The following is a 12,208-nucleotide window of genomic DNA, read 5'->3' on the forward strand; positions in this document are numbered from 1 at the left end:
TACTAAGAGATACTCCCAAACCATAAAAGATGGGAGTTTCTCCATGGCCCTGAGCTGCTGTCAGATCCAGACGCAAGACCCTCCACAGGGATTCTAGGCCTAGAAAGCTATGGTGAAGGTGGCTGAAGCAGCCACAGTCATGGTCCCAGTAGAACTGAATTCTATCCTCAAGATAGAAATGGACGATGTGGGGCGCCTGGGTGGCTCAGTGGGTTAAGCCGCTGCCTTTGGCTCAGGTCATGATCTCAGGGTCCTGGGATCGAGTCCCGCGTCGGGCTCTCTGCTCAGCGGGGAGCCTGCTTCCCTCTCTCTCTCTGCCTGCCTCTCCGTCTACTTGTGATCTCTCTCTGTCAAATAAATAAATAAAATCTTAAAAAAAAAAAAAAAGAAATGGACGATGTTCTTCATGTTCATGAATTCACCAGAGTGTATTCTGTAAGGTCTTTAGATGCAAAAGTTGTTTCTAGTTGTGGTCTGCAAACTCTGGTGAGCCTGAGAATCATCAGGAGACGCTGGTTGCAAAAAGAAAGAAACAAAAAAAGCAAAGAAAGACCGACTCCAGGTCTCACTCCCGGACATTCTAATTCCGCAGAAGGATAGCAGCGTCTCTCAAGCTGGGCTTCATGTCTACTTAAGAGCATATCACAGAGCTCTTAAAACCTGATGCTTGGGCTGCACCCCCCAGAGATCCCAATTTAACTGGACTGAAGAGAAGTCTGGGCATTGGGATCTAAAGAATTGCTCGGGTGAGTGTGAGGAACAACCAAAACTGAGGACCGTCACTCTGGAATAGTGGGCTCAGGGCACCAGAGCCCCCTGGAGGGCTTGTTCAAACACAGATCTGGGGGAGCCAGCCCAGAGTGGTTGGTTCAATAGGCCTGGGGTTGGGGCCTGAAAATTTGCATTCCTATCACAGTCTCGGGCCATGTTGATGCGGCTCATTTGGGGTTCACATCTTGAGGACTATTAGTATAAAGGGAAGGGGCTGAGGCCAGGATTGGTAACTTTTAATTATGTAGTCAGGGGATTCTGATGGGGAGGATCTGAGCTCTAGTCTTCAAAACCATGTCCCCTGTGTGCTGGGCAAATGATTAAGTCAGAAACTTGTGACACGTCGGCCTGGAACCCAGGGATCCTCTGCGTTTCCCTTGCTTAACACCACAGGACTTTCCTCTCATTTCTGTCTTCCCAGTTAAGCATGCATTTCCATAATCACTCTGCTGTCCTAAAGGATATGATTATTTTTGTTTCCCAGAGAGGCAGGACAACAAAGTGGTTAGGAGAACAGACTCTGGGCTCAGACTGCCTGAGAGGTCTCAGACTTGCCTCAAGGTCAAGTTGCTTCACTTCTCTAGGCTTCAGTTTTCCCATCTGTAAAATGGGGTATCTGCCTCAGAGAGCTGATTAAATAAGTTAATATATGTGAGATGCCAATAAGAGGGACTAGTGCTTGGGAAGTGCTTTATAAATGTTGGTAATTATCCCTAGTCCTTTTCTCTTGGAAAATAGGTAAACTCTACTTCTTCTGGAAAAGGGGAGGTTTTACAAGCCTCCTGGCTAGGAGTGTGGGAGTTCTCTTTCTGCTCCCCTAGCATGTGATGTGTATTTCTACTATGGCACTGTTTTCCTTTATCACTCAACTTTTCTTCCTTATCCATGGACAGGTGAGATCCCCGTTAGAGAAGACCTGTGTCTTTCTAACTTTTGGATTCCTGGAGCCTAGCACGGTGCCAGCCATAAGACATGCTCTTAGAAAAAGGTCTCCCTGTTTTGGAAGTTGCTTAGTATTGTCTATTAGCGGCAGAAATGACTTTCCAGCACAGAGCTGGTCTTTTTACTGAGAGATGGAGGTAAGGGGGAGAGTATAATGGTGCGAGACAGGTCATTCCTGTCATATAACCGTTGTTCCTAAGACTGCTGGTGGTGAAGCCGCAAGAACACCATCATGATGGAGGCGTATGTATGACCTCAGATATTCTTATAACACAAGTCAGACTGCCTGATTCCCCATGAAGCCTTGCCAGGTTTCCTCTTTCTTGCACAACCAGGATGTGTTTCCCAGCTTCCTTTGCATCTAGGTGGGGGCTATATGACCGGAGTCATCAACAGAGTCTGAGTGGATATGGTGTGTACCATTTCCAGCCGGAGATGGTTAAGAGCATGTGTGCCTTTTCCAGGCTCCACCTGTCTGTCTCCTTGGCTGCCAACCAGATGTAGAGCATTCAGTGCGTAACTCAGGCCCTGGAAGTTGGTGGAACTCTAAGAGGGAAGGAGCCTGGATCCCTGAATGACAGAGTGGAGCTGAGTTTCCCCCACTCTGTCTCCCAACCCAAGTGAAAAACAATTTTTATTATTTAAGTCACTGAATTTGTAAGGTGCCTGTTACCTTCCCTCCCCTCCTCTAAAAACTTGGGAAACTAGAAATCCCAACTTGGCATCTTGAAATTTATTGTCTTGAAGCCTTCCACTGACAGCCCATGAAGCACACGTTCCTGTGGGTTCCCAAGGGCTGCTCTACTGTCAATGTCAAATGTAACATGGCTGCCTGCTCAAAAGAAGAAGCTGGACACCTATCTTTGGACTAAACTGATTTTCAGTATGAATTTTTACACTAAAATACGCCAGGAAGTGGATTTGGTGATTTTCTCATTTTTAGAAATAAAACTAAAACTTGGGGGTGGGGGAGGCAGAACCTCAAAGATCTCTAACTAAAAAAAAAAAAAAATTCTCTCCTAGGATAATTGATATGATTTAAAAATTATAGTCTTTCCAGAAAAATGTGGCTGCTGCTGCCTTCTTGGGGCTTCTGTGGAACAAAGACTTTATGAGGTATGCCTCATAGAAGACCCAAAACCACATACTGTAAACTGGGTTTTGCTTGGCTCCATGTCCATTAGGTCTCAACATCCTCATTTATTCTCCCCACCAATTTTATATCACTGGGTGGTAAACTCACCATATTCTGGCTGCTCTTTGGTTTCAAAAGTCCGGTGGCCTGGGGCTGGACGGTCCCACCCCCTGGGGGGGTTGAGGAAGTTGCTGTCATCTGAGGTACTCTCGTACTTATAGTCTTGGTCCCCGCTGTTGGCCCTCGTCAAGGACAAGGACCTCTGCCACCAGGCCCTCCAGTCGGGGGGTGGGACTGACCAGCTGGGCTTATTCTCTGGATGCTGATCTTTATCTGCTTCAGAGTCAGGACCGTCCACCACCTCTATGGTGACCTGAAGAATTCAGAACAGGCCAGAGTCAATGAGGAGTCTATAGCCTCCAAACTAGGTACCCTCGGAAGAAAGTCTAGGAGAGCAGAGGGAAATGATGGATGCATCTCTCATGGAGGAATGCTGAGACTACATGGTGATACAGGATGGAAAACACCCAGAGATGGCACAATGGGCCCCATGACCAAGTAGGACTGATGTACATGGGCCTCAGGCTGGAAGGATACTGGGGTTCCTGATTTACCGATGACTACGTAGCTGGGAAGTCATTAATTCAAGCAGTAAACATGTACTATATGTGTCCCTGAAGTAACACAAGAGTAATTATAATAAAACCAAACACTTATTGAGCACTAAGTCTGTACCAGGCATTGTTGTAAATGGTCTACATATATTAATTTATTTAATCCTCATAACAACTGTATAAAGTTGGTACTGTTAATTGGCCCCTATGGTTGACTATCTGCAAAGATGGCCCCAGTAATTCTTGCAGGTGTGTGCTACATCTCCCATTAAGAAGGGATTTCCTCTCTTTCATTCTGGCCTGGTCTTGTGACTTACTTTGTGCAGTAGAATATGGTAGGAGTGACACCATGACAAGTCTTATGAGGTCTTACAGCTTCCATTCTCATTCTCTTGGAATGTTCCTACCACTAGAGGTAAGGAAACCTTACACATAGAGACCAGGTGAAGAGAGAGGCCACCTGGTGGAGAACTGAGGTACCTCAGGTAAGTGGCCAGCTCCAGGGCCCCAGTCATGTATGTGAGCTGGGACCACCTTGGATGCTTTAGCCCAGCTGGGTTACCAAAGCCAATACCATGTGGACCAGAGACCAGATCTACTGGTGGAGCCCTATTCAAATTCCTAACCTCCACAACCGTGAGCAATCCAATGGTCATGGCTTCAAGCTGTTAAGTTTTGGTAGCTAGGCAGCAACAGGTTAGCTTTTCACAGAGAAGTGAACAATCTGCTTAAGGTCACACAGCTGGAAAGTGGCAGATGTGGATAGTCTAGCCCCAGAGCCCATGTTCTTAACAACTCTGCCACACGGCCTCTCAAAAAGTCACAGAAATACCATCCCCTCATGCAAGCAAAGGCCATGAAGGCCACAGGGGCTGACGGAGGCTGGCTGCCACCACATGTGTGGAGGTGTGAGCACAAGGTCCTCAAGGTCCACAGCTGTGACTTTCACTCATCCCATATCTGGACCCTGTAAGCAGGCTCCTCAACCGACCCTCAGGGTCAGAACAGAGAATTCCAAAGCCAAGGATAGAACTTGCTCTCGGATTTACAGAGCCTCGTTTTGAAGTCACGGGGCTGGAAGAATGCAGTTTCTTGGCTCTGAGAGACAATCAACGTTGAGAAACTTGTTTAAAAAATTTAATAAGAGACTCACTGGGTTCCTTTGGACATCACATAGCCCTTGCAACACCCCCTGGATGAGTTGTGTGCAAATGAATCAGAAACACGTGCTCTGAGTAATCAGCACAAGCTGTACTGGGCAGATGCATTTCCAGTTTCGCCCTAAGCCGACATCTGAGAGAGTTGCTAGGATGCTCCGCCAAGTTGCACCAGGCTGTGCCCATCCCTGAGACCAACAGCCCCTTCCTTGTGGGCTAGGAACAGGGAGACTGGAATTCTCCTTGCTTTGACCTTCCAAGGAAGTTGCTGGGCCAATGCTGGACCTGGGCTGTGGCCTTGTGTGGTCCATATGCAAGGTCAAGAGTACTGCCATCCTTCCCAGAGAGTCCTCAGGCTGCAGCCAGCCATGTGAATCTTTTTTCTGGTGTGGGATGCCTAGAAGGGCATCCCTGGTTTTATTCCTTACCACCACAATTCTCCCCTCCTGTAAGCATCCCTTGCGTATTTATAAATAATCACGGAACTTTTAGTAATCTTTCAAAAAGGAGAAAAAGGAATCATTGGTCTTGATTCACTGCCATTTGTTGGAATGGCTGGTTGCTGGAGAGTGGCTGGGACCCACACGCAGCTCTGGAGGGACAAGTGCTGCAGGAGTGTGCAGCTGGGTGGTGACAGGGCAATACTGAGCCTTTGGAGACATAATCTTTCTCCTCCGCAATCCGGTCTTCCTCTGCCTACAGACAGAACAACTGAGCGGCAGCAATAAGGCTATTAAGGGTCTCGGAGGCGAGACGCTGCCAAAAGCCAGGCAAGCCAGCAATTATGGTAATGAAATCAGTCTCTGGGTAGAAGATAAGGGGAACATGCCCAGCAGTTTTGGTATTCCATTTGTATTCAGACTGGAGTCAAAGGGATTGCCTAAGCAAGACGTGCCCTACAATTTCTCCAAGCCGGGAATAAAAACAATTTCATGTTTTAAGCTATTACCGTCAATACGATTTCTTTTTCCAAAACCGTTGCTCGGATCCAAACAAAATAGACTTGTTGCCTGGCCAGGCAAGGAGTAGCAAAATACGAATTTACTCCAAAAACTATATCGATGACTAAATCTCAACAGCTTAGAGGTTTTTTTTTTTTCCCCCTTTAATTTCTGGCCACTGCCCCAATTGAATTAAACACAAAACAAAACAAAACCCGCCAAAAACAAAAAAACACACAAACCTTAGAATCCACCCTTCCCTACAATTTATAATGTGGAAATCTTATACTGATATCAAAAGAAGAACTCTAATCCTGAACCTGAAGTTTTATAGGCATCCAATTAAAGAAACTTAATGAGCACGATCAGTGGCTTCTCGGAGGGTGGGGATTAGTTTTATATGTCCTGTTGCTCTCATTCTGTTTACATGTTCGTTAGCATCAAAGAATGTGTTGATAAAGATGCCTTAAACAATAATCAATGTGATGAGCTGAAGGTGTGGGAGTGAATACAGCAGATTTCCAAGCCGATAAAGATGCTAGACCTTACCATCTTTTCTCTTCCTTCATACACATAACTAAGGTGTCTTAGCATATTTATTTCTTCTGGACTTTTCCATACCATGAATCAAGACAGCACAAGCAAGAGAATGCTTTCAAAAGACCCAAGTCCAACTTCTGGCAGGATCTTGTCAGTGTCAAAAAAAAAGAGAGAGAGAGAGAGAGCGTCCAAAATAGGTGCCAATTTGGGGAATTCTGTCCAAAATTGGGAAATGAGGATAAGATCCTACGAAGTGTTACTAGCTTCCTTCCTTCTCTTGATAGTTAAGACATTTCTTAGAAAAAAACTCCTTACACTTAATCTGAAAAGTCTACCAGTTAATCAACTAATAACTGAGAAAACAGAAGTCTTGACCTTCTCAGCTCAGGAGAATCTTCTAGAATCTTTTAGCTTGGTCCTCTAAGCCTTGAAAGCTATGGTGACTAGGTAGGCATGGGTCAGTATTTCCCAGACAGGAACGTGAGCCCTAAGGTGAAGTGATTTCCTCAGGAGCACAGAGCTCCCAGGGACAAGAAAACAACCTCCAGTGAAAGGCCAAGATTACCCTCCCCTGTCCTTCCTTGACAATTGCTGCAGAAAGATAATCCCCTCCTCTCAGACTCACTGATGCCCCAGAAACAACTATGGCAACCCAGTTGATGGAGGTTAGTGCTCTGGGACTCGCAGCGTGCTGGCCCAGAAATTCTTACTTGTTCTCCACAAGTTATATTTGAAATTTAGGCACAGAAACCGGCGTGGAGAATTTACGTTCCTGAGGTGAAGAGAGCAAGGAAGGCACAGAGCCGTCCCAACACAAGTTCTTGGGATTCCCCATTATTTTATACACGTTTCCTCTGTCATTTCAATCTATGGTCATCACCAACCTGCACCTACTTGTTTGGGGAAGCTTCCCATATACCTGTCCCTCTTGCTAGGGGCTTCACATGGACGCTCTTGCTTCATCCTCACTACAACCCCTGCTTCTGTGCAGTATTGTAGGATAGAGGTACTCATGTATAGTATTACCATCCCCATTTTACAGACAAGGAAACTGAGGCATAGAGAGGTCCAGTAACCTGCAGGAAGCTGTTTATCATGGCCAAGCCCTCGGGGCACTTGATCCCAAGCACAGGTCAGTGGGCTCTGTTGTTCCTATTCTGGACAATACACCCCCATAAGAATCTCCACCATACAGGCTTGTCCTCAGAGGTGTGTGGGGTCATGTTTTGGGCACAGAGACTCCCTGGTTCTTGGTTGGTCAAAGTCACCATTCTGAAAGTATTTTAGAGAGAAAGGAGGAAGGGGATAAAAAGTACAAGCCCACACATTTGTAGCCCTGGGGCCAACCCATCTGATTGTATCTTGTGGCCCTCCAGAGGCTGGCGGCCGTGTAAATAAGTCTGCACAAGGGGGGAAAAAGACCTCTAGATGACTATTTTAAGTCTCCCTCAGTGGGAAAAGAAGAAATCATATTGGTTGAAATGAATCCTGATCTCAGCTCGATCCAGGAAAGAAATAATTGGTTGTGAACAGCTACTGTGGTAACGAATTGATGGAGAAAGCCTAATAATGAGTTTATTTTAGAGACTTTTGTCTTTGTTATCTGACCATCAGCTGCAGACCGAAAACCCAGCCAACAAGTCTCAAGTTCGAGTCTAACTTTTCCTGGGAGAATTTCCTTTCTTTCCTGAATGACTGATTTATTTATTTTTAACAAATTCCGACTTCTACTATTGTTTCAAATTTAATACGGAGATTGGGTTCGGGAGTTTGAGGCTGTTTCTTTCTAATTTATGCCTTGTTGTCTTTTCCCCACTCACTTCCACGGCCCTAAGCAGGTCCTGCCTGGCTTAGAGGGGAGGGGGGTTTAAAAAAGTCCCCCAAACCTGGGCTTTTTAAAGGACTTCCCTTCCCCAAAGTTAAGAGGTCTAAGAGGGAGGTGACCCCTTGGGCGGGCTTGGCAATGTCACTTTGGAAAGGTGTGGGTTATTTGGCGGGAGGGACAGCAGACCCCAGACCCAGAGCGTGGGAAACTCTTTCAGACACTGGAGGGGATGGGGTGGGGTGTTCAGAGAGAAGGTATTAAATTCCCGTTCAGCTCGCCAGCTTCAGTGAAGGACAGCTAGGTGGGGGCAAGGGGCAGGTTGCCAGGGGAGGGGGGGAGACAAGGCCAGGGGCCCTGGCAGCGGAAGCCCCGTCACCTGTCTTCGCTCTGCTCCCCAGGGAGAGAAAAAGCTTTGACGACCCTGGGGGATCACTGGAGCTGTCTGCTTGGCTGAACCGCCCCGTGTCAAACCAGTGCATTTCAACAAAAGAGCAGTGCTGTAAGGAAGGGGTAGGGGCTGCCAAAATAGAACCCATCACCCCCTTTTAGAAAGCACCTCATCTTTTAAAGGACCACCAGGGAACTGTTTTACTCAAGTGCAGTGGTGCATGGGGCTGCGGCGGCCAGCGCTGTGTGTGTGTGTGTGTGAGCGTGTATGTGAGTGTGTGTGCATGTGTACGCACACTCACACACACTCACACTCTGGCCTAGGCTGCGGCTCTCAGGGAGAGGAGCTGCTTCCTTCTTTCTCTGAACATCTTTCCAAGTGACCTTTGTGGTCTTGCAGAAAGAGAAGGCCAGAAACACAGCTCAATTTTCTTTTCTTTAGGGCCAACAGGTCATCAGATCAATAAAACTCAGTCAGCTCCTGCCCCTCTCAATGGCCTGCAGGAGGCTGTGCAGGGATTGTGCAGAGCAGGAGAGGAGTGGCTTGTCTAGACAGTGGGCAGAAAGGTGGTCGTACCTTAGACTTCATGGACTTTGCATGATATTCTGATATTTGCAGCTATGGGGAAACCTATGCTCTTGGGAGCTATGGGGATCTTTGCTGTCCAAAGGCCAACTCAGGAAAGGAACAAGGACATCCAGGAGCGCCCCTGTTCTCTTCCTGCCCTGTGCTCCAAGGTCTCCCTTTCTGAACCTGTACCTGAAGGCAAACTTTTCGTTCCCGGGCTGGGAGGGTGAGGTGGGATGGTGGTTAGACGGAGTGAGAACAAAGCACTGACTGTTACTTTGCCCCTGTTGTAAGTCTATGTAAACATGTCTCAGAGGGAACACGGCAAAGAATTTCCACCTGTACCATCTCGGCAGTTATGCCTTACTGACAGTGCACAGGGAAGCTGCCTTCGATAAAAGTCCAAGAGGCTTTGGCAGACTCTCGTGTGGGACCTTCTCATAACTCACCTCCATTTATTTTCTGCCCTTTTGGCTCATTCTAGTTCTCTCCATATCCACTAACTCCAATGGCCCTTTGCCCTCAGGAAGCCAGGTGAAACTGTTCCAGAGCATTCTTTACTTCCCATCCAGCTAAACCACACAGATGAGGATGATTTAAAATGACCTGTAACCCCCGGTGCTCTACTGACCTCATGCACAGATTGATCCATTGTGTGGGCTATAGAAGGCTTAGTACTTTACGGGTGCCCTGCCCTTTTTGGGAAAGGAATCTGGGTTTCTTTTCTTTTTTTTTTTTTTAAAGATTTTATTTATTTATTTGACAGACAGAGATCACAAGCAGGCAGAGAGACAGTCAGAGAGAGGAGGAAGCAGGCTCCCTGCTGAGCAGAGAGCCCAATGTGGGGCTCGATCCCAGGACCCTGGGATCATGACCTGAGCTGAAGGCAGAGGCTTTAACCCACTGAGCCACCCAGGCGCCCCGGAATCTGGGTTTCTTAGGTCTGAGGATCTCAACCACTGTTCTTCCCTGACATTTAGGTCTATGTTTTAAAAAGGCCCAAGTGAGGTCTGGGGATTCCTAGGCTCACAGAATTATCTGGGAGAGGCAGGGGATTCTGAGAAATTCTGCTCCAAATTTGGTTCTTGGGTAGAGCCCCATGTACTTAGTAACTTTCCAATGAGAGGACACTCCCTGCAACCTTCAGTTCCCCTGCATCCAGGCATTTTCTTGTAACTTCACATAAGAAATTCCTTTTTTTTTTTAAAGGTTGTATCTATTTATTTGACAGTGAGAGAGAGAGAACACAAGCAAGGGGAGCAATAGGCAGAAGGAGAGGGAGAGGGAGAAGCAGGTTCCCCACAGAGCAGAGAGTCTCACGCGGGACTCGATCCCAAGATCCTGGGATCATGACCTGAGCTGAAGGCAGATGCTTGACTAAGCCACCCAGGAGTCCCTACATTCTTAAATCTACTACTTTAATAGCTCAATACTCAGCATTAAATCCCACAGTGACATTTCCCACCTGTGGGGGAAAAACGTGAGCCACAGCAAGCCTAAAATTGCTTTGGACATGGCCTAAGCTCCCTTGGAGTGAAAGTGGCCTGGTCCCGAAACCATAAAATCTATAAAGAAGGGGAAAAAAAATCACTTCCTGCAGGTAAAGGCCCAATGGGGAGCACTGTCGAGTAACAGTACGGAGAGGTCTGCACCTCTTTTTGCCAGTCCACACCTCCCCCAAGTGGATCCTTTGTTCTTTAGCAGAGAGCCATGTAACCACTTCCTGGAGAGAGAACAGTGGAGTGAAAGGCCTGTTTTTCCAATTCATCAATGAGAACAATGCAAGACTCCCTGGAAATGTTAACAGGTGCCTGCAGTGATTTCTGTGCAAGGGTTGTCAAAAAGTGACCTCTGAAACATTTTTCATATTTAGACCCTTACCAGTATCCTGTTCTATTTCTTCCTGTCTATTCAGACCTGTTCACAATGGAACAGAGCATTTTCCCCTCCTCTGTCTCCATGTTCCCTTTGGCACTGTCTTGGGTGGTAGCCGGGACCTCCACACCTATGTCATTTCCTGGATAGAGAAGGTCATACATTTCTTACTTTCTCATAACCCTAACACAGCATTTTATACACAGTAGGGGCTGGTCAACATTCTAACTGGGGCGTATTCTCAGTGACATTTGTTAGCCACTATGACACTGGCGTGATGAGCAGAACTCTGACCAAGGAAATCTGATCTGGAAGGTGTCATGCAGAGAATGTTAGTCTGGAGAGAGGGAGAGTTAACTTAATTAAGGATCAACTGCTCTGAGGTCAGGTTCAGGAACTTTTGGCCTTGTAAGCTAATTGGAATTTGAAGCAGAGAGGAAGAATAAGAAAATGCTGCCCTTCCCCAAATGCAAAGAATGGAGAAAAAAGTTCAAGGTGGACAGGAGCTACAATAGAGATGAGATTGCCTTGTTGACTAGTCCACTTCCTTGGCTATCATGGGCATCTCTGGGAAGACACAGAGGGAAGTATAAGCAAAATTCAAAATCAGGAGTTTGTCTGTGAAACACGGATTGGTAGGGTGAGTGTTCTCAGGATCCCAGGAGCCTAGATTTGAGCTTCAACCACCATTTACTAGCCGTGTAACCTTGGGCAAACCAAATAGGAACTTCTTAAGTACCTGCTGCTTTACTGATTATGGAAAAAGGATGTGGGCTTCATCTCCTTCATGAGGGTGTTTGGAGTCAAACCAGATCAACATTTGCTTTGTAAAGCATGTCTATTTCAGCATAGAGGAGGGTTGTTATTTTTAATCCCAGGTACCCTTTCCCCTAACCACCTATTTCCTTCAGCTTCATCCCAGCCCATCTTAGTGGTACAGACTCATGTCTCCCCTAGCTACTTCTGTTCTCACCTCCCTTCCTCTCACCCAACTTTTTGAATCAGACCTTTACATTTTAGAGCAACTGAAGTGTTGTCACCTCCTGAAGGAGTTGCTGGTGTCCAGGGCAAGCTAAGAGGGATTTGAGAGTGTGCCTTCCCCAGTACCTTTGAAATCATACTGTGCTTTGCTGAGTGAGCTTCCATGTTAAATTGGCCCTTTTCTACAGCTACCCTATTTGTTAATTTCAGGGCATATAATTTTGTTTTGTTTGGGCATTTCAACATCTCTGAGAGCAGGATGTATTGTAATCATTGCTGTGTCATACTTGAATTATCAGTGTTTTCTTTCTTTAGTCGTGCATCAAATAATGGTGCATCTCCCAATGAAGGCTGTCACACAGATGCAATAAAACACTGGTCCTACAGAGATAATCTGATTGTCAACCAGATTAATAAAGGGTTAAGAATAAAAGTGCGGTAAGGCAGTGGTTGCTTTGCCATCAGATCAGGA

At 46.5% G+C, this 12,208-nt stretch overlaps 1 protein-coding gene across 2 annotated transcripts in view; it reads right to left on the reverse strand.

Annotated features, from left to right (window-relative positions):
• The window catches only part of ISM1 (isthmin 1), a 74,460-nt gene that overhangs the window by 15,246 nt on the left and 47,006 nt on the right, over positions 1-12,208 (reverse strand). For both annotated transcript variants that reach the window (XM_047746514.1, XM_047746515.1), the window contains exon 3: positions 2,957-3,221. In XM_047746514.1, the coding sequence (XP_047602470.1) occupies positions 2,957-3,221 (265 nt within the window). The remainder of the gene's footprint in view (positions 1-2,956; positions 3,222-12,208) is intronic.

Source organism: Lutra lutra, chromosome 9, assembly GCF_902655055.1.
Source record: "Lutra lutra chromosome 9, mLutLut1.2, whole genome shotgun sequence".
In the NCBI taxonomy this organism is placed as follows: Eukaryota; Metazoa; Chordata; class Mammalia; order Carnivora; family Mustelidae; genus Lutra; species Lutra lutra.